The sequence below is a fragment of the Gadus morhua genome, chromosome 14 (genome assembly GCF_902167405.1).
Source record: "Gadus morhua chromosome 14, gadMor3.0, whole genome shotgun sequence".
In the NCBI taxonomy this organism is placed as follows: Eukaryota; Metazoa; Chordata; class Actinopteri; order Gadiformes; family Gadidae; genus Gadus; species Gadus morhua.
The window spans coordinates 20,459,519-20,480,049 of NC_044061.1; the positions used below are offsets into that span (position 1 = coordinate 20,459,519).

Here is a 20,531-nt window from a genome sequence, read left to right on the forward strand (position 1 = left end):
TGATTGCAAGCTGCATAGCTAGCTACTCTAATTTTATTTTTTGTCTAACTCTGTCTTCATCCTGTGTCTGTCTCTGTTGTGTGTGTTCACAGGGAACGTGGAGTGCCAGTTTGCTTCCTCTCATAGATGTGGAGCCAACTTGTTTTCATCGCTTCCATCAGAGTTCTACATTTCAGGCCTGAAGACTTCATTGCACCACACACTAAATCCTTGTGTAATTGGCACAAAGCATGGTGATGCAGATTTGCTCACTAAAGCAAGTGTACTCCAATAATTGAAATGGTTGTCCCTTTGATTAGTTGCTGTTGAGAGGAGGCGTGTTTTTTTCAAGTATATTTTCATTTTATCTTGTTAACACATGGATCTTAAAGCTGCATTAATAAATTTTTGGTCACTTGGGGGCACACAAACAACCAAACATTATGATTTGCACGCATCGCTTGTGAATAAGGGAGTACTGGCACTTATTTTTTTCCACTTCAAGCGCTGAACTTAAGTTTAACTTAACTTTAACCTTCCATCCAGTTTTAATATGCTGTTATTTTGATAGACGACACAATATTCACTACATTTCAAGCTGTTTCAACACACCTTTATCGTAAGGTTTTGTCGCTTTGCCAAGCTTTTATTGGTTTATTCAGTTTCATCATGGCTGTACTTTTATTTCCAGTGTCTTCATTACTTAATTGCTTTTAAGCTTTTGTCCCGGGTGTTCTTTTGAAGAAAACCATCAGTTTGTGGGGACACCAGCAGGGCACTGGACGAAGGGGAGGGACAGGTCAGGCTGGCACGGGTCAAAGGTCACTCTATCTCCTGAGTTAGCCAGATAAGAGAGAAGTTAATCCCTTGAGCACAATGCTGCAAACCCCATGATTATTTTCTGGACATTATGCACACACACACACACACACACACACACACACACACACACACACACACACACACACACACACACACACACACACACACACACATACACACAGACACACACACACACACACCAACACTCACATCCATAGAACACACACACACACACACACACACACACACACACACACACACACACACACACACACACACACACACACACACACACACACACACACCAACACTCACATGCACCAACACTCACATCCATGGAACACACACACACACACGCACACACACACACACACACACACACACACACACACACACACACACACACACACACACACACACACACACACACACACACACACACACACACACACACACACACACACACACTCACATGTCTGCCGTCATCAGTTGACAGATGTTGTGGAAGGGGTGCTGTCCTCCTATGTTGTCTGTTGTCGTGACATCCATGGTTCGTGTAAAGGAAGCTTTTACAACCTACCTTGTAATCCAATGATAAATATAATGATAAATACAATAACCTTATATCAAACATGTGGAGTTATTACACCATGGCTGCTGGATTCAATTTGATGCAACCAAATTAAATAGTCTATTAAATTGAATAACCTTAATACATGAGTGTGAGGTGTGTGTGTGTGTGTTTGTTGGTATAGCATTTATCCATGTACTATATATATATATATATATATATATATATATATATATATATATATATATATATATATATATATATACCCATACATACAAACAACATGCACGCACATTTTCTTACTTGCCCCTAAGGACAGGTTTTTGATGGAGTAGAGAGAGAGACGAGTGGATTGGGGAGAGACTTTGGGAGGGAGGGTAGAGAGAGAGACTGTGGGTGGAGAGGGTGTGGGTGTTGGGGGAGAGAGTGTGTGGGTGGAGAAGGTAGTTAGAGTGTGGGTGGAGAAGGTAGTTAGAGTGTGGGCGGAGGAGGTAGAGAGAGTGTGGGTGGAGAGAGAGGGAGTGGGAGGTGGTGAAGAGAATGTGGGTTGAGGAGGTAGAGAGAGTGTGGGTGGAGAGAGAGGGTGTGGGAGGTGGTGGAGAGAGTGTGGGTGGAGGAGGTAGAGAGAGTGTGGGTGGAGAGAGAGGGTGTGGGTGGAGAGAGTGTGGGTGGAGGAGGTAGAGAGAGTGTGGGTGGAGAGAGAGGGTGTGGGTGGAGAGAGTGTGGGTGGAGGAGGTAGAGAGAGTGTGGGTGGAGAGGGTGTGGGTGGTGGGGGAGAGAGTGTGGGTGGAGGAGGTAGAGAGAGTTTGGGTGGAGAGGGTACCAAAAAGGCCTGATGCACAGCTGTGATATTTATCACAAGGCTGATTTGCAGTCCAGACCATAGACTGTCAACCCATGATCAATAATGATTTGTATCAAATCCATGTATGCTGGGGCACTGGCACACATTGTTCAGTAAATCATCAATACTAAAACCCACCACGGTGCAAAGTACCTCGAGAAAGGCTCACAACGGACGACAGCGTCAATCACACACACGTCGGAGAAGGAGGTGCTGAGTTTGGTGGGCTTTTTCAATCTTGAGTCCCTAAAAATTGCAAAACTGGTTTTAATTATCTGTCAGAGAGTGACGAGTCAACAACACGAGCTGCCGGGGGCCCCGAATAACCCTCTGCATTATTCATCCAAGCTTATTAGTATTTTGTTAATCTTCCCTCTATACAGTCTTTTGAAGAAAATCACTTATTTTCAGAAGTCGTTTCTGCACCATGCCGCTAACTAGATTAGTTGGCTGGTGTTCGACTAAACCCTTTCCCCACAGTTACAGACTCAAAGTCCTTTATTTCTTAACCAAGTACTTATGTTTGCCTTGAGGAAACATAAGGAGGGACAGACTGTTGTGGAACACGATTGCTTAAACCGAGTACAATAGAGTCAGTGTGGTGTGTGGGCGGGTTAAGGATGTGAGTGGGGAGACTCGATCACGTCGTACTGTTGACTGATTGCAGGCAGCGGCGTATCGAAGGGGAAGATCCCAGCCCACACTGCGCTTCAGAATGGCCCCTTTTTTTGTGCAAACACACTGAAGATATACTGGGTCCTTTAGGAGGATTCATAGCATGTGTAGCCCTTTGAGATTGTGAATTTGACTCAGGTTCTTAACCGTTATAGCATGATTGCCAAAGTCATATTTTGGCCAAATTGTGATATATCTGAGCTAACTCTACTCTCCTTACACTGCTGATACACTGTGCCTCACTGGCTGTATCCTACATTCCATAATCACTATCTGGCTAAGTCATCTTAGGCATTTTTTACACTAAATACAAGATACATACACCACAGTGCTTTTTTTCAGTGCTTTTGCCACAACAAAGTGTCCGGCTCCGGGGCTGCAGCTGGATGCTACTCGGCAGACCGGAGGTAAACAGCACTCGATATCACATCCACCTGACTTATCCTACAGAAAACCCATTTTCAAGGCTTAAAAAGAGTAATAAGCCTTTTGACACTGAAAAGTCCTATCTGCACAGCATCTTCTCGTTGGAGCAGCCCGGAGCGATTTAAAGCCTTAATAGAAATGCATTACAAAAATATCAAATTAAGGTTCTTTAATTACTTTTCAGTCAATCAGTTGGAGCATTATCGCCACATATATTACATCAGCCGATATTAAAGAACATATAGGCACAATTTTAATTAAAAAGAAAGGATAAATATAGAGTGACGAAAAACTTTTTTGGAAAACCTTTAATTGAACATTACCTCAAGGTTATGTTTTATGTTTTTTATGCATATACATCTATATTTATTGTATAGTACATGAAAAACATCAGGGTTCTGAAAATATTAGAATTGTGTCTCTAGTGTGGTGAGTAATCTGTGTCTGTGTTGCAAAAAAAGTTAAGTACTTTTGTGTGACGCATGCAGTCAAGAATTAGAATTTGCGCCGCTACAATTAGGATTAAACTGGCAACACAAAATGGGAACGTATGATTTGTACATTTGAATTACATTGTAATCTGCAGTTGTGGGCTCTCCACAAAAATCCAGGAAGAGGCTTTGACGGATGCATGCCGTTGTGGCCCACCATGCGAGGATAATCCGTTGTTAAGTCGCTAGGCAAGACCACAGTCATTTCTTTTGCTAATGGAGGGAAGGTGAGATAACACTCACCAGATAGGGAAGCTTCCGGTGACCTGAGAGCGAACCGCGTGGCTTGTGCAGCCCGGTGTACAAGACACACAAAATGTTCTTGAATTTAAATGAACCCTCTTGGAGAAGTGCTTTTCCATTTTTGTTTTTCTTGTTTTCAGTATTTTGTAGCCTACATTGTGGTACATATTTGTGTAGTTTGCAGTTACATCCAATACAATCACACATCCGCAGTCTACTCATGTTGGGCAGCACTGGGAACTGCCCATCACCAGAACAACCATTCAGTGTGCACATGGGGTTCATCTTGGTCATCTGCTGGTTGATACTGTGATCTGACCATGCATCACAATGTCCCTCTGTTGCACGTCTTATATTATATAGATAGGCCTAGATCATCTTTTATGTATATTATTATCTTGTGTCTGATTTATTTTTGATTTCAAATGCAAATAAAAAATGTAATCTAATTTTAAAGAGGGGCAGCTAGCACCTGAATGCATCGGTGTAGAAGATGTGAGCGGTAGATTCGATCTGCGGAGGAGATGGGAGAGCAGCAGATTCTGTTCCCGGCTATACCAGCAGAGAGAGTCACTGCTGTCTGCTCTGCGTCAGCACATCAGAGCTCTACTCTAATGACTTCATTAACCACTTTATTTAGCGCTTCATCACTTAATTAAACACAGAAAATGGGTTGACGAGTCCCTCAAGAGATCGTGGCGGGAGACTATTCCCCCCAACCCCCCCCCCCCCCCCCCCCAGGCACATCAAAGTCAAAGGAAGGCAGAGAAACACGCACTCATCTGCCTCCGCCCCACAGTGTTTCACTGGAAACACAGACGTGTTCCCGAGGTCGGTCTGTGGACCTGTCTGTCTGGTCTTCTCAAGCGTAGTCATTCCATATGTCTTTACGTCTGTTTCTCTGTCAAACAGTTTTTCTATCTTGTGAGCAGTCGGCCCATCTAACGGGCTGTTGACATGTCTGTGTGTGTCTTACAAAAAGTCAGGCCACTTGTGTGTGTGTGTGTGTGTGTGTGTGTGTGTGTGTGTGTGTGTGTGTGTGTGTGTGTGTGTGTGTGTGTGTGTGTGTGTGTGTGTGTGTGTTTCTAGCCTTGAACCTGTCATTGAACCTGTCTTTTGGTCAGTCTTTTTGCCTTTAGGTCCATCACAGCCTTTGTATTTCTACGGCTTTCTACACAGCGTGAATTGATTTCTTTGTCCCTCAGTGGTGACATAAATCAATGATCCGTCGATGTTGGTCATGATACAATGACATTGGGACTTATAATATTAGTAATAATAATAATAATAATATTAATCAATGTCAAAATATATTTATTAATGGGACTGTTAGCCAGGATCCCTAAGGTCTGATTTATAAAAAATAAGGAGGAGTTTACAAATATAATCTCTTTAAATTACCATTAGGACATTATAAACAGACCTTCCCTGATTCTCTCCGTTGCATAGAAAAGTCTGTGGACCGATTTATATTTTATTTGGGGAGAAGTAAAGAAATGAAAAAATTTGAATGTTCATTTTAGCTAACAGATTATAGCTAACAGTAGTTTATAATTGTTGCAAACCACAGAGCTCGTTCTCCAGTGATCCAAGTGCAAGCTTTAGTAGGCTGCAGTTCACTTACTAGCCACAGGGGCCAGTAATGAGAAGGAACTTCTGACCCTTACAAATAATATGTTAAACCTCACCTTGCGAGACAGCAGGATTTGCCAGTTGACGATCACGCGGGATCTATATATCCAAGTTATGCACTGGTAGCCAAACCATAGTGTTTGAAAACATTTGTTGTCATGCATACACATAAAGGTACACATGTATGGTCTCTGTGTGCGTTGGTGCTGGCATAGTCCATTTGTGGTGTATTTGTGATAACAGCTTGCATGTTGGGTAGGGTTGTGTTTATTTCAGTGTGTGTTATGCAGTACTACGTCATGTGACTCTACAGATGATGATTCAATGTCATATGCTATATTTAATTTTATTCAACATATTGTGATTCTCTATGTCATGTAATTCTACAGTGCAGGACTCTATAAATCGGAAGGGTTCCATTAAAAAGCAAAGAAATTCAATCTTGGAACCCACTGCAGATAATACAGAGGAACAAACCTCATTCCTATGTGTGTTTGTTTGTCTGCGACAGAGATTTTGTGTGTATGATGATATCAATAATAGTAGCAAATGAAAATAAATGTGTGTGTGTGTGAGACAGAGAGAGAAAGAGAAAACAAGATGTTTGTGTGTGTGAGTTCACAAGGACAATGCCGCTTGCTGGTGTGTGCACATGCAAATGTCAGAAAAAGAAAGCGAGAGCGGGAATGTTGGTGTGAACGTCAGTGAGTGAGTCAGTGTGCATGTGTGTGTGTGAGTGTATGTGATAGCGAGAGTTTGTGAGACACAAGAGTGTTTATGTGTGATAGAGAGAGAAATTAATGTGTGTGTGTTCGGTGTGGCTCACCCTGCTCCTCCCAGCTACAGAAGTTCAAACCACAGACAACTTAGATGTTGGATGAATACTCTATTGCGAGAGAGAGACAGACAGAGGGAGAGAGAGAGAGAGTGAGCATGTTGATCCTCTATGTATTTGCATGTTCCTCTGAACATTGTGATGGTGTGGGATGCCAGAGGGCTTCATCTCGGCACCAATTAAACAAATTCAAGTGTAACGAGATTAAATCAGTCGCCTGGTGACATCCAAACCAAATGCCGAGGCTTGGTTGTGCATGATGTGAACCGACATCTTCTTTGAGAAATGCAACCGTTTAAACATCTTGCAGTAGATGATGATGTGAAGGGTGTTTGCAAGTGTAAATGTTAACCAAGGGCAAATGTGCCTCCATAGAGCCAACAGATAAATATAATTATTAATTTTCAAATTCAGTGTAGTCTGAGTTTGACCAGATATTCATGGGACATTCACTATTAATACAAAGAACAAAAATGGCTGTCTGATATTTTCTATCAATTTTATTTTGATAGAAAATATTAAAATGATAAAGAAGAATATTTTATTGATCAATAGAAAGACGGAGTACAGTGTGTGTATTATAATGACAAAATTCCTCTCTCTTTTCTAGTCTACAGTGGAACCATGAAGACGCTTGTTGTGGTTTTACTGCTGCTCTGCCGAATTGTCCCGGGCCACTGTGACTGCCGAGGAGACTGTCTTACCTGTAGACACCTGCTGGACAATGAACATCACTTTAACACCATGGTGAGACACAACTTACGGAATAAAAACAACGTAACTTTAACACCATGATGAGTCACAACTGGCTGAAAATAAACTATACTCCAACACCCCGGTTCATTGTTAGTTTTGTATTGTTACGTTCATTTGACTTACAATAAACACCACTTCATATTCACATGAAATGTGGTGCATGATGCTAATGAAAACCATGTGAAAGTTAAACGAGCTCACTCTATTTCAACACTATATTACTGTGCCATTACTTCTACCATTATAACCTCTGATGAAATAAAAGGACAACAGCGAGGTTTCATGTTAAGCTCTCACTCTTGGTTTTCAATCTCACTCCCTCCTCTTTTTCAATCTTCTACCATAGCCCCTTTATCTGTGAGTCACTAAATAACCCCTGTGGGCTTTGAGTTGTCATTAACGTTGGCTAATTGATTCCCGAGGATAGATGTGTGACTGTCTCCGATCTCAACATTCCTCCTCTACGCCCCACTGCCCTCTGGGAGTTTTAGCATGCCATAAACAAAAACGTAAAATGTAGGAAAATATGGATCTTTCTCTTGGATTGAATACACATAACATTTGGAATGATCTCTCTCAATCATTCTAATTCTCTCTCGTATTCTCCACTCTCTCACTTTTTGTCTGTCTCTCCGTCTTTCGGTCTGTCTCTGTCTATCTCTGTGTCTCCTTTGCCCTCTCTCTCTTTAGATGTGTTTGATCGAGTGTGAAAGCAGAATATCTCCATCCACAACTTGGGACAGCTGCCGCCAGGCTGTTGCCCTCTTGCCATTCTCCTCTGTGTCCATAGGGGGCGACATACTGAAGAGAGCCCAGGAGGAGGTAGAAGCCCTCCTTCCACCAGTGGAGGAGGAGGAGGAAGAGAGGGAGGAGCGCCAGGCGGCTGGGCTCGATGCTGAGGGAGGCCTCCTGTCCGCCTTGACCTTACAGAGGTTTGACGACGCGTCCCTGGGAATGAACCAGCTGAGCACCATGGACATCGACCACAACTCTTTAGAGGAGGGTGAGGGAGCCAGAGAGCAGGCTGAGGCAGGGCTCAGTGTCTCCAAGCGTTTCGGTGGCTTTCTGAAAGGGCGGCACGGCTACCGAAAGCTGGTCTCACCGGGAAGGTCCTACCAGAAGAGGTACGGCGGTTTCATCGGCGTGCGCAAGTCGGCGCGCAAGTGGAACAACCAGAAGCGCTTCAGTGAGTTCCTAAAGCAGTACCTGAGCACCCGCGCTACTAACTACAACAGCGTGTCCGAAGAGCTGACCCAACAGAACGAGGTTTAGCAGCCTACTTCTCTTAAGACATACAAGAAAAAGCAGCCACAGATCTAAATCAACACACTTTATTTCAATATATAAATGTAAATATAAGACATACCATTAGCAGCTCTCCTGTGCTCCAAAATAAATTTAAAAAAAATCGTAAAAATTGGCAAGGCATAATTTTCGTTTCTGGCTGTTTGTTTCTGAGTCCATTAATTCAGCCAACAATTTTGGTCATGATAAATACTTTAACTGTTTCATGAAAACTAGGAAGCATCATAAGCTGTAAACTCTTAAATGGTCACTAATTGTATCATAATACATGCTTTTTGTACGTTGTGAGTTATATTTTCATAAACAGACGTACCTTCTAAATATCCCAATCCCAGTGGTTCTGAGATGTGGAATGTGTGGGGGGAAATGGTCAGAACCATAGGTACAGCGTCATGTCGTATGCATATGTTGCTCTGCCAGTAATAAAAGCCATGTTGTGTTGATAGAGGAGACTCTGGTTTGTCCTAAATGACTACAGTCCTGTGTACAAACCTGTTTGTATTCAGTTCATCGTAGCTGTGGAACAGCAAGGCACTTCTGGTTTCTGCTAGAACTGTAAATATCTCCATTTGAACTTGTCAATAAAGAGAGTTTACTTTTCCTTTGTGACTTGTTATGCAGCAAATGATTCTGTCCTGATGTGTTTTATTCAGAACTTTTAAAAATGACACACAAACTATGGCCTATCGTCCAACCTATGGGATTCTATACCCCTGTATGAAATTTATAATATTAGCTAATGTTAATTCTGTTTCCACAACCACACATAAGATTGCACCAGTTCAACACACTTGATTAATTTACTTCATCATTGTTGTTTTGCAGGTATAACAAATCAAAAGCTTTACAAGTAAGCCGCCGACATAGCTCCTGGGTACAGCATCTGGTCTAGAGTAAGGGAAGAGAGCTGGCAGACATTGGTGGCTGGGAAACCAAAATAGCTTATTGATCCAGCAGCCATGTTGGTTAGTTGGGTGGGGAAACCTTCTGGAATATTTGGGGAAACCATGGCAACTCAAAGGACATGCATTATTAATGCTACATGAATGGGGAAATTGAAAGAACTACTCAAACATTATCCTGGTTGCCAAAGATTGTAGAACGTTTACCCACCTAAGTTACCAATATGGCAGCTAATTGACTGGTCGATCGCTGAATAGTTTATATATAGTAAAACAAACAAACTTTCATGCCCGTGGTTTCGGACTATTTAATACAAAGATATTCAGAATGACACAGACAGCCCTCCACCATCACACATGCCATTTAGGACGGGAACCAAAAATCCCAACACAGAAAGACACTGTCAATTGGATCTTTTAAAAAATCTGTATATATATATATGTATCAGTGCAGACACAAAGATATGATTAGATGTTCCAAATTGATCTCGGGTATGCTTGTTATCATTTATATAATTAATTGACAAGTTCATGGTGTAATATATATCATTAATCTGAAAGAAAGTCCATAAAAGTACAGCTATCCGAGCGTATATAATACGTGGCAAGAACAGTGCACGGCGTCTTTTTACAGAGTCCTTCAGAAAGGCACAATGGTTGTCACTGCAGCTCCTTTGCAGGCGGCTGATCATCTAATAGATGGGACGGGACTCGTCACCCTTGTAAACAAGAAAATTGAGGAGAAAGTTGTTCTTGCTGTGTCCTTCTATCCTTTCTGATTGTAACAGTTGATGAGACACTGATATAATTGCCCACAGTTTTGTAACATTGTGTTTAATGGGCAAGCACCCTCTAGCAGTTGGTAGCAGATGTGACGAGAGGGGCGTGACGCAATCATTGCTTTATCAGGGAGTTAGGAATTGAGAGTGGAAAAGGAATTAACCAGGCACATTTTTGGTGTCTCCTGATTCCTTTTGATGATTTTCGTCGTTTTAAAAACATGACAACAAAGGCCGTGTCTCTGAAATGACTTCTGTTCTGCAGTCTGGAGCTCCAGACAGCAGCACAATTTGCACTCCAAAGAACTACCACGGACAAGAAAGTATGAGGTGTCTCTGATCGCGAACACAGCTGAGAGGGGTGTGAGTTTTCTCGAGTATCCTTCGGAGCAAGACTAATATGCGGCATGGAAAACGTACCTCATAGAGACTTGCAGAATAAATTAGTCCGAATGCACCCATCAGCTTTTTTCTCTGCACGGCCTTGAGCTGATGGACAGCATGCTAGCTTTCCTGGGAAATCTCAAGCTGGTTACCTTGTCACTTAACTGTTACTGCCACGGCGACCAACGCAGGTACAAGCAGCTCTGGCTAACATGATTGCACAGGATTACCGGGCTCTGGGCAGAGCGGAGTTAATTTATTTTCCGCCGTCAGCAACGCTACATGGTCGTTCTTGATCTCGCCTCTATCAACGTATTGATGACTCGGGAAATAATGGTTGTCACTGCCACCGCATCAGCTCAATCACAGCCACCCACAGGCCTTTGATATTACTACGCAAAATAGCCGCAAAGCTGTTCTGATTTTGGGCCTGCTAACATGCTCTAGACTTCTGATGTCCCCTTCGCTGAATTTCCGGACCTCACAGTGCCGCCCTTCTCATCTACTGCTATCAAGCATGGACTAGAAGATCACATCTTGAAAAATCGCCCACCTGTCGACAAAATGCCCAAGCTCGTCATCTTGACCGAGTAAAACTCCACGTTGCAAAGCAAAGGTTCAACAACACCATGGAGCACCTTGGCATCATTGACCTGATCTTCAATGTGTCTCCCCTCCATCGACTTCCTATAGGACACCTCATCACAAAGGAGGGGGCAGTGCCACTGCTTTCAAAGCTGGAGGCCATGATGGTCTTCAACTTAGGCATCAACTCACGGTGAAGGACAAGTTTTGGGAATGGTGAACTTTTATCATCACTTTGTTCCTAGAGCAGCTCAGCTCATGTGGCTTTTTTACGCTGCACGTCGTTGACTGGAAAACAGAGCGAGACAGAGCATTCATGGACACTTTGGCTGACCATGCTAGCACATCCGTTTACGTATTCACCGATGGCTATTGCCACAGATGCTTCGGACTATGCAATCGCCATAACAAAGCTCCACTGGCACATTTCTCGCTGCATCAAGCGCCTTTTTTTCAGAGCACTCCACCTGTTTTGTGTGGCAGCTCAATGTACCTCTTGTTGAAAATGGCAGATATTTTCTGTAAGGCGCTGTTGTCATCATAGGCTACGCGGCTATTCAGGTAACCAATCAATATAAGATGGTGCGGGACTTTTACACAAGAAAATTGAGGAGAAAGATGCTCTTATCGTCTCCCTCGCTCTAGAACATTATGGCAAATATCGATAATAAAAAGAGTGTGCATTTAACAGAGTTACAAATAACCGGTTAGACATGAAGTTGTCATAATGTTTCTATGACAACATAGCATAAGATGACCAGTTTTCTGAATGAGAAAATGCGGAACTTTGTGGTTTGGCAGTCCATAATGTATTACAAAATTTAAGTCTATTGTTTATATTAGGCCATGCCTGCTTATGGTATAAAGTCAATAGCTAGACTGCTGCTTATCGAAATCACGTCAGAGCCACTCAGCATGAGACCAACCATCTCAGAAGTAATATTCATGAAAAAATTAGAACCGTTGCCATTTATAAACGTATTCATATTTCTTATTGGATCCTGTTTGAAAAACGGATACATTAACCGCCGACAGCTCCAGCCAGGGACAGGGAACGCGAAACGGCGACTGTCCCCGGAAACCGATCACTCTGCACCCGGGCGCAGCATTTATTCTCTGACCGCACCAGCGCTTCAACCCTCGGCTCCCCCACCCAGCACCCTGCCAGCGCTTCAACCCTCCGCTCCCCCCAGCCAGCACCATGCCAGCACTTCAACCCTACCCCCCCCCCCCCCCCCCCCCCCTCCAACCCCCGCACCATGCCAGCGCCTTTCTGACAGAAAAAAAAGACATGTTTGCACGGCTCCTGGGCCCTGACAAGGTAGAAAATTAACCGTAGTGAAGTTAGTTTGTTGATGGATATTCGACAGATATTCGCATATTTATTTCGGGTTCATCAGCGGTTCATGCTGCCGTGCTTTCAGTCAGTCTTGGCGGACAACCATCAGCGATTCCTGCCGTGCTATCAGTCAGTCTCGGCGTACCACCAAGGGACACCCACTTGCCCCTGACTGCTTGCTTTTCATATGGGGACAGTCAATAAATTACTCCATTAATTTCCTATTGAAAATAGCTTTTTACTCCGTAGCTTCCATTGTATGGGACCCAAACTCACCCAACCAATGCAGAGCTGGTCTACTAATTAGACACACCCAATGATAATAGAATGTGTTTCACCTACAAATTTATTTGATTTTTTAAAGTTCCCATTAATTTCCTATGGAAAATAGCTTTCTGCTAGAGCTTTCTTGGTATGGCACAAAAACACACAAAACCAGTGCAGAACTGTTCAGTGGTACTTATTAGACACACCAAAGGATTATATATTTTTTTGCACCTACAATTTTATTCGATTTTTTAAAGAATCGTATTAATTTCCTAAGGAAAATAGCTTTTTGCTCAACAGCTTCCATGGTATGGGATGGGACCCAAACACCTCAAACCAATGCAGAACTGTTCTATAGGTGGTACTAATTACTTTAGCCATACCCATGGATAAAATAATTTGTTGCACTAACTGTAATATCCTCTATTCTCTTAAAAGAAGGGACAGACAGCTGTATAACATTTAGGTTGGCTTTTACTGAACACTAGTCAGGGCAGTACAATGAGCATGACATGTCTACTACCACGTTGTACTACCAGGTGCTTCAACTTGCATGGTATTTAAATAACTATGCTGCCACCTAGGGGACAGAACGGAGTTAACATCCCCCAAATACATTCCAGTGAACACAAACTTAATATACATCTTGCTAAGTAAATAATTTTTAGAACAAATTTCCTGAGCTAACATATATTTACCCAGATGCCATAAACTCTTGTTTATCCATGATACTGAACTAAAAGTAGACTGAAATTTATAAAAGTAGACTATCAATTGGAGGGGTTAGGGTTAGGGTAAGCATTAGAACTTTACCACTAGGTGGTACTAATTAGACACAACCAGGATAATCGAATTTGTTGCAAAGAATCCCATTCATTTCCTATGGCAAATAGCTTTTTGCTCAATTTAAAATTATGACATAAAACTATGTTTCTTATTAGTACCACCTAGTATTCCCATACCATGGAACTAAGCTATTGAGCAAAAAGCCATTTTCCATAGGAAATGAATGGAGTTATTTATTGACGGTCCCTATGTGAAAAGCAATTTGTCAGGAGCAAGTGGGTGTCCCTTGGTTGTCCGCCGTGACTGACTGAAAGCACGGCAGGAAACTCTGATGTACCCGAAATGAATATGCGAATATCTGTCGAATATCCATCAACAAACTAACTTCCCCACGGTGTCCTATTCTATGTATTTTAGAGCGAACAATCACATGTAATTATTACGGACCGCCTATACCAGAAACATTAACTCAGCTCGTTGTACGTGGGATATCATTCCGTTTTCAATTATAAACATTAATTTCCTAAAATATTTAACATTACGTCCTTTTAGGTATTCCATAAACTACGGGTAACTCTATGGTACATACAGTACACAACCCTCAGTCAACGATGGCTGCGCCAGCACGACCGCGCATGCCTGAAGGAATGCTGAAAACATTAGCTTTTCGGGACGACGACAGACCCAGCACAGCAGTCATTCTTGTTTACCCGTTGTTAACAAAGTAATTCTAGTTGAGCGTGAGTGAACGAATGCTTTTGCGGTCGTTGTGCGGGTCTGTGTGTGAGCGAGGCGATGTCCATTTGCGCGTGTGTTTGTGTGGCTAGCTGAATGCAGTTTCCTCTATTTTTCGGTAGACTTGTAGTCTGTGCATCGGATAGCAAATCGCAAGTTCCCACCGCGCTACTACTGGACTTTTAAGCTTTCTTGACACGGAGTCCAACTATGTCGGCGAATAAAACAAAGAAAGTAAAAATGGCTACTAAATCATGCCCGGATTGTGACCAACAGGTAAGCTCTGACGTTATTGATAAAATACCTGCATTATTTGTTTTTAGATATTGGTCTTCCAGATGATGTTGTGTGTGTAGCAGGGTATGGTTACACCATAACATGTTACAAATCCATTATTGAACATAGCATTTCTTGCAGTAGGCCAAGCTTTAAAACGACGGTGCAGGTAGGCTACCTAATTATACCATATATTAGGGGTTAGTTCAACTCTGCAAGCTACAACGTATTAGTGATTAAAAAAAAAGAAAAAATAGGTCATACCTCTCAATACGACAGACGGGTTAGGCCTACTTTCTTTTTCGGTGTGCGTTTTAATGCGTTGTCTTGCTGTTCGTTTGTCGAATATTTATTTATACAATGGTTATTAAGGGGATGAGATGACATCTGGCCAATATATTAGACAGTCTCTATTGATTAAAATGTATATCTGATCGACCTTGATGGTCATACAATTATCAACGTGTTAAGAAGTCATGACGTTGATTGGTAAGTGGGTTAAATTCACGGCCCAAGCCTGGCACATACCATTAATAGATAACCATATAAGGGGATGAGGGAAGTGGCTGAACTACTTTTAAATAATCATGTTAGGGTTAGGCTTATATATATTTCATCAGTTGGCTGTCATAACCAATCGACGCCCCTGTGGGCAATATACTAAAACGTCAGTCCAAGTCTGAATGTAGGCTCATAATATAGTTGGTGCTGCATGTGTCAATAAAGTGTACCGATTTGTACAATGTATAACTGTATGGCTTCTTATTTCGTTTATTTTTGTGCAAATGTCATAGCTAAGAAATTTTCCATAAAAATAATTTCATAAATTCCCCCCCAAAACATTAGTAATCAAAACATAACCATACCATCTGCTATAAATTGAAAAATGTTCTGTTACACACATGCGGAAGGAGGATTGTTTTAATTTATATTATTCAGATCAGAAGACACATCAGGCATTACATAGATAACTATTCAACCGTTTTGATATCATTGGAGAAAGTTAACCATTATCTCTCGAACCTTATCTTCATAGAACAGGTATAGACTTAAGATTTAGAATTGCCCTATGTAAATAGAGTGCTGTTTTGTCTGTGCCGGTAATGTACCAGCTTGTACCAAACACTGGAAGCAAGCTGGTCAGTAACTTGAGCCAGCTCTAATCGCTCACCCAGTTAAGACACCAATATGAGACCCAAAACCCTGTGAGATTCCAACACACGGGAGGGACGATGGCCAGTTCATTGACCTCAGCTGGGAAAGGACAACTCTTGTACCTTTTGCACAAGAGAGAAAAAATGCTAAGTAAAGTACTCATTGCAGCTTCCAGCATATGCACAAAGGTCCCCTCTCTGTCATGTCAGGCTCTGTCAGGCTCCACAATCCTTTTTTAGACAGGGATAGTTAGCCTAACGGCTGACCCAAATGTGCCTGGATATTCGAGACGTTTTAAAAGTCTTCCTTGCTGATGCTTCGCTGGGGCATGACGTCTTCATTCACTGCCTACTGCAGAGTATGAGCCACGCACTGCTAAGAGAGACAGGATCCAGATGTCTCTTGCACAAGTACATGGTTTATTTTAGCTTTCGACCAGCGACTGGGCAGCCAAGCTCAACATGGACATTTTGCTTACACCTAAGTAAAACTGATGGACTATGCGCCATTTAAAAATCATGAACGTGTTTTGAATCTGTGTAGTAGATTCATCGAGAAAAAAAGAGTACCAGGAATTATATAATGTGGGTTGAAGTACCTCAATAAAAATTGGAATCCCTGGTCGTCACCTAGGATGGATGGTTATCATGCCATTACCTGGATCATCTTTCTGATTATGTCCTTTAACCTGTTACTGTTGTGTGATGCATACAATGCAGAGAGGGATTCTGTGACATTGGGCTGGCTCGTTGCAGCTTTGCTAGCAGCTAGTTCAGGATGTTGAGGTATAAGTGGTCGGATTCACATGGTGAATTACATTTTATGGCCCAAAAGTTTTAGCAGAATTTGCTTCCCGGCCTGGTGGTGAGATTAGTATTTTAGTCATGATAATTTGAAAACTGCATCACCAACTAACAGATACTTGTTGTTACAAAAAGCTACACATTTTCCCAGTAGTTTACTGAAGTGTGAATTTATCACACTGGGGTTAGGCCTTCTCAATATCTATTGTCAATGTCAACCCTGTTTTATTGAGTCAGCAGCCTTAGTTTTAGAAAGTTATAGGCTCAAATCATGTTCCAGCGTCCAATTTAATGATCAATCCTTCTCATGTTTGTTCTTTCTAGATTCCAGTTGCGTGCAAGTCTTGCACGTGTGGCTTTATATTTATTAGCCGGAAGCTGCTCAGTGCAAAGCCAAATGATCGTCCATCTTCAGCAATAGCAGGTAGTCTCTTTTTTTTTATTCCAAAAAATTGAACATCTCCACATACCTCAAATCTCCCCACTCAGGATTTTATGTGCATGAAGTTAATTAACCCTTAGCAGGGATTAACTTTATGCTCCAGGGATTAAGTGCTAAGGAATTTCAAGTACTTACCGAACTTAATCTGTTCAGTTATTTCTATTGTATTTCTCTTGTCTCAAGATCGTTTCAGAGCATACTGTTACGTCTTCTGCGTCCAGTTATTGATTGTTTGGTGGAGAAGTTTCCATTTCCTTTTTCTAACCACTGGTTTTTGCAATGTAATGTCTCTTTTTCAATCATGAAATAAATAACATTCAATACGTGTTGCAAAATACAATTATTTTTTACTTTTAATGCTTAGTTATATTCATCATTGCTGCATTAACTCTTCAGAAAAGTTGGACCCAAAGCGGAGAAGAACGGAGCGCATCCGTCGAGATCACATCGACTCCCCCATGGTGAACGATTTGGAGAACAGGAGACACTCCCGCTCCAACAGCCAGTCAGACCCCATCCGCAGGGGGCGTGGAAGACCCAAGACGGTCGGCCTCAAAAAACCCGAAGAAGAGAAAGGTAACATTGTTTTATTGATTTGAAGGTGGTGCAATGCGATGATACGTGGCTTGTGTTCTGACTAGGGATGGATATTTGCCCACAAAATAAACATTGAACTTATTGTCTGTTGAGGTGTTTCAAGATCAACTATATTGAATGGGGCTGCACCGATTTGATCAGACAGCAACAGATCATTATTGGCCGATAAATGCTACATGGATCATTGGTGCTGCTGATCCTCTTGTCAAATGAGAGCTGATCAGGCAATGTAAAATAATTGAGTTTGATATAAATAATGGCAAATTTCATGCTCAAACTCACCTCAATCTTAGGTGCAATTTACCACCATGCATAGCCCAGTACTGAAAATAAGACCACACATTGCCATCTTCTGGTAGGTGCTTTTATTTAGTGTGGAGGCTATATTTCTTTACAGGCTTTCACTATTTCCTACACAAGGCACTCTCCCTCGTTGCAATTAGATGTGGGGGGTCTATGAATGGTTGATTGACAACCCAAGACTGCGAGTAACATGTTACGCATTGAATAGCATGCATTTAACGGAAATAAACCAATTAGATTCCATCTTAACATATTATCCTGCGTTTTAAAGCATATGCATTTTAGTAGAGATTTGGACCGTCATTTCAAATTTGGTTACTGTTTTCATTGCTTCCTTCAGTCCTGATTGTGGTTTAGTATGGTAATGCTGCATTCAATTTTTTTTCTTTTCAATTTTTTATCTACAGAAAAACAGGAGAAGGAAGTGGACATCTATGCAAATCTCTCAGACGAGAAGGCTTTTGTGTTCTCGGTGGCGTTGGCTGAAATCAACCGCAAGATCCTGGGTCAGAGGCTGATATTATAGACGCCACTGCAATATACAGAGCACTTTGAATAAGTAACCTGTAAAACATTGAGAGGAGAGACGGGACAACCAAAGACTATGGGAAATGGCAGCTCCAGAAATCTGACTCGCATCGGCGTGCATCAGGTGGATTGATGACATGGATGAAGCCTGCAGTGGAAGTACTCTGTCCTTCTACATGTACTGTTATGTGTCCGGCCTTCATGGGTTAGAAATCCTGAAATTGTCACCTGAAAGACGGCATAATCATTATATATAAGTGCTTCTCTGTGAATATCTTTGCTGAAGCAACAGTTAAAACATAGTTTTGCCTTAATTGATTAATTAAGTCCATGTTAATTGAGAAACCTTTATGGACACTTCATTATAAAAGTGAGCCGTCTAAAGATTTTTAGGGAAATAAAGATGTGGGATGTTGTTGGGAATTATTTTTAATGTTCTGTTCATATGTTGTCATTTAAATATAATCTATCATCGAAAAATGTTGACGTCATTATTGATGTGCATTATATGGTCCCAGTGATATGTATATGTAATCTCTATGAGGTACTTCACTAACTGGTTAATTTTACTGGTCTAAATGTTTTTAACCAATTGCAAGAGGGAGCCACAGGCATTGGCGCTATAGTATAGTTTTATTTTAGAGTAAGTGAGCATTTAACTCAACGTATTAAGGCACAGGTAGTTCCGAACCAGCAATCATGTCACTAGACATTTAGCAAATGAGCAAATTATTTTAAGCGCATCAAACAATGAACAGAGGAATTCACATTAGCCTAATTAAATTCACCTGTGACCCCAAACGCGTATATTAAGGGCTGCAGCTGGAACTGATTTTCTTTCGACTGTCGCGGTTAAGAATGTTGAGAGTAGTTTAGCAAACTCGCGGACCGGTTCGTTTTAAACCGTTTCATTCTTGCGTAAACCCTCCTGAGCTACAGCCACGCTTGTGGGAGTGACCTCCAACCGAATTCTGTGTGGCCCTCTGACCTTCACATGCAGACTATGCTAATTGACCCTCCAACCTCTGAAAATTTCGCTGGAATTACACTTTAAGGGAAGGGACAGGGCTGTATAGCAGTTCTGGCTCTCTATTTTACACAAGCCACTCCCACTTGCTAAAATACTATTAAGGTATAGCTCCAATGTTTGATTACCAAATAACTAGTAAGCTGCCGGTAATGGGTAATCTTATTGCTATAATAGCAGGCCTGTCGCACCAGTTATTCAAGTTACTCTTGTGCGCATGTGCCAAGCAGTCCGCAGCTCACACACACACAGCACGCGCAAACGCATACATACACCACAAGCACGCGCATACACACCGCATGCACACACCACACACGCAAATGCGCACAAACATACATGGAAACGCACACAAACACATGCACAAAAACACACGCACACAAACATGCAAGCGCACACCGCACGTCAAGACAAAGGCAGCGACACATTCACGGAAGCGCACACACACATGCACACACACACACCGTACGTCAAGACAAAGGCAGCGACACACTCGCCGAGCTAAGACGTTATGTTTTTAAACATAACGGCTCCGCCATCGACCCACACGCATGGTATATATACAATCTCTTATCACTTTCTACCTTAAAGTGTGACAAATGTTAACTGATTACTTATGTTTTGACAACTTTGACAGAACTAATTGCAACCAATTAAATGTTTAATTGAATTTTACACTTGACAAAATCAATTCAATTGTGTGTCAATTTCAAACAGAACTAGATGGTCTTAAACCTACATATATATATATATTTTTTTATTTTTTACTTCAATAAGATGACATTAAGTTTTCCCTGGTGCTTTGAGCATAGTCAATATTTATTTCACCGTTAATGTTGGATTTACACTGCATTCATTTGAAACATATAAAAGGCTGAGCTGCTATTGAAAAATAAGGCCCTCTTTGAACGTTCTTTACAAATGATAGTCCTGGACTGTCAAATCAATATTTGTCCATGTTAATGGTTTAATCATTTTCACATTTAGTACCTGATGATGTCACGTCGACCCGTCAGGTAGCAAGTGCTAAGCTAAAGAAAACCCTCA

The 20,531-nt window shown here is 41.7% G+C and overlaps 2 protein-coding genes across 2 annotated transcripts in view; both read left to right on the forward strand.

Moving 5' to 3' along the window:
• The window catches only part of pnoca (prepronociceptin a), a 13,595-nt gene extending 4,411 nt beyond the window's left edge, over positions 1-9,184 (forward strand). The window contains exons 2-3 of the mRNA XM_030376066.1: positions 7,129-7,265; positions 7,965-9,184. Coding sequence (XP_030231926.1) covers positions 7,143-7,265; positions 7,965-8,546 — 705 coding nt within the window. The 5' untranslated portion in view covers positions 7,129-7,142 and the 3' untranslated portion in view covers positions 8,547-9,184. The remainder of the gene's footprint in view (positions 1-7,128; positions 7,266-7,964) is intronic.
• Positions 9,185-14,212: 5,028 nt separating this feature from the next.
• c14h16orf87 (chromosome 14 C16orf87 homolog) lies at positions 14,213-18,940 on the forward strand. Its single transcript, XM_030377482.1, has 4 exons — positions 14,213-14,632; positions 16,915-17,014; positions 17,429-17,608; positions 18,340-18,940. The coding sequence occupies exons 1-4, from the start codon at positions 14,567-14,569 to the stop codon at positions 18,456-18,458; spliced, it is 465 nt and encodes a 154-aa protein (XP_030233342.1). The 5' UTR covers positions 14,213-14,566; the 3' UTR covers positions 18,459-18,940.
• Positions 18,941-20,531: the final 1,591 nt, after the last annotated feature.

Excerpts from the sequence above, each read along its gene's own strand:
- c14h16orf87 (XM_030377482.1), top strand. The coding sequence starts at position 14,567 with ATGTCGGCGAATAAAACAAAGAAAGTAAAAATGGCTACTAAATCATGC. Across the intron at positions 14,633-16,914 it reads GCCCGGATTGTGACCAACAG|ATTCCAGTTGCGTGCAAGTC; the intron begins GTAAGCTCTGAC and ends TGTTCTTTCTAG. Across the intron at positions 17,609-18,339 it reads AAAACCCGAAGAAGAGAAAG|AAAAACAGGAGAAGGAAGTG; the intron begins GTAACATTGTTT and ends TTTTATCTACAG.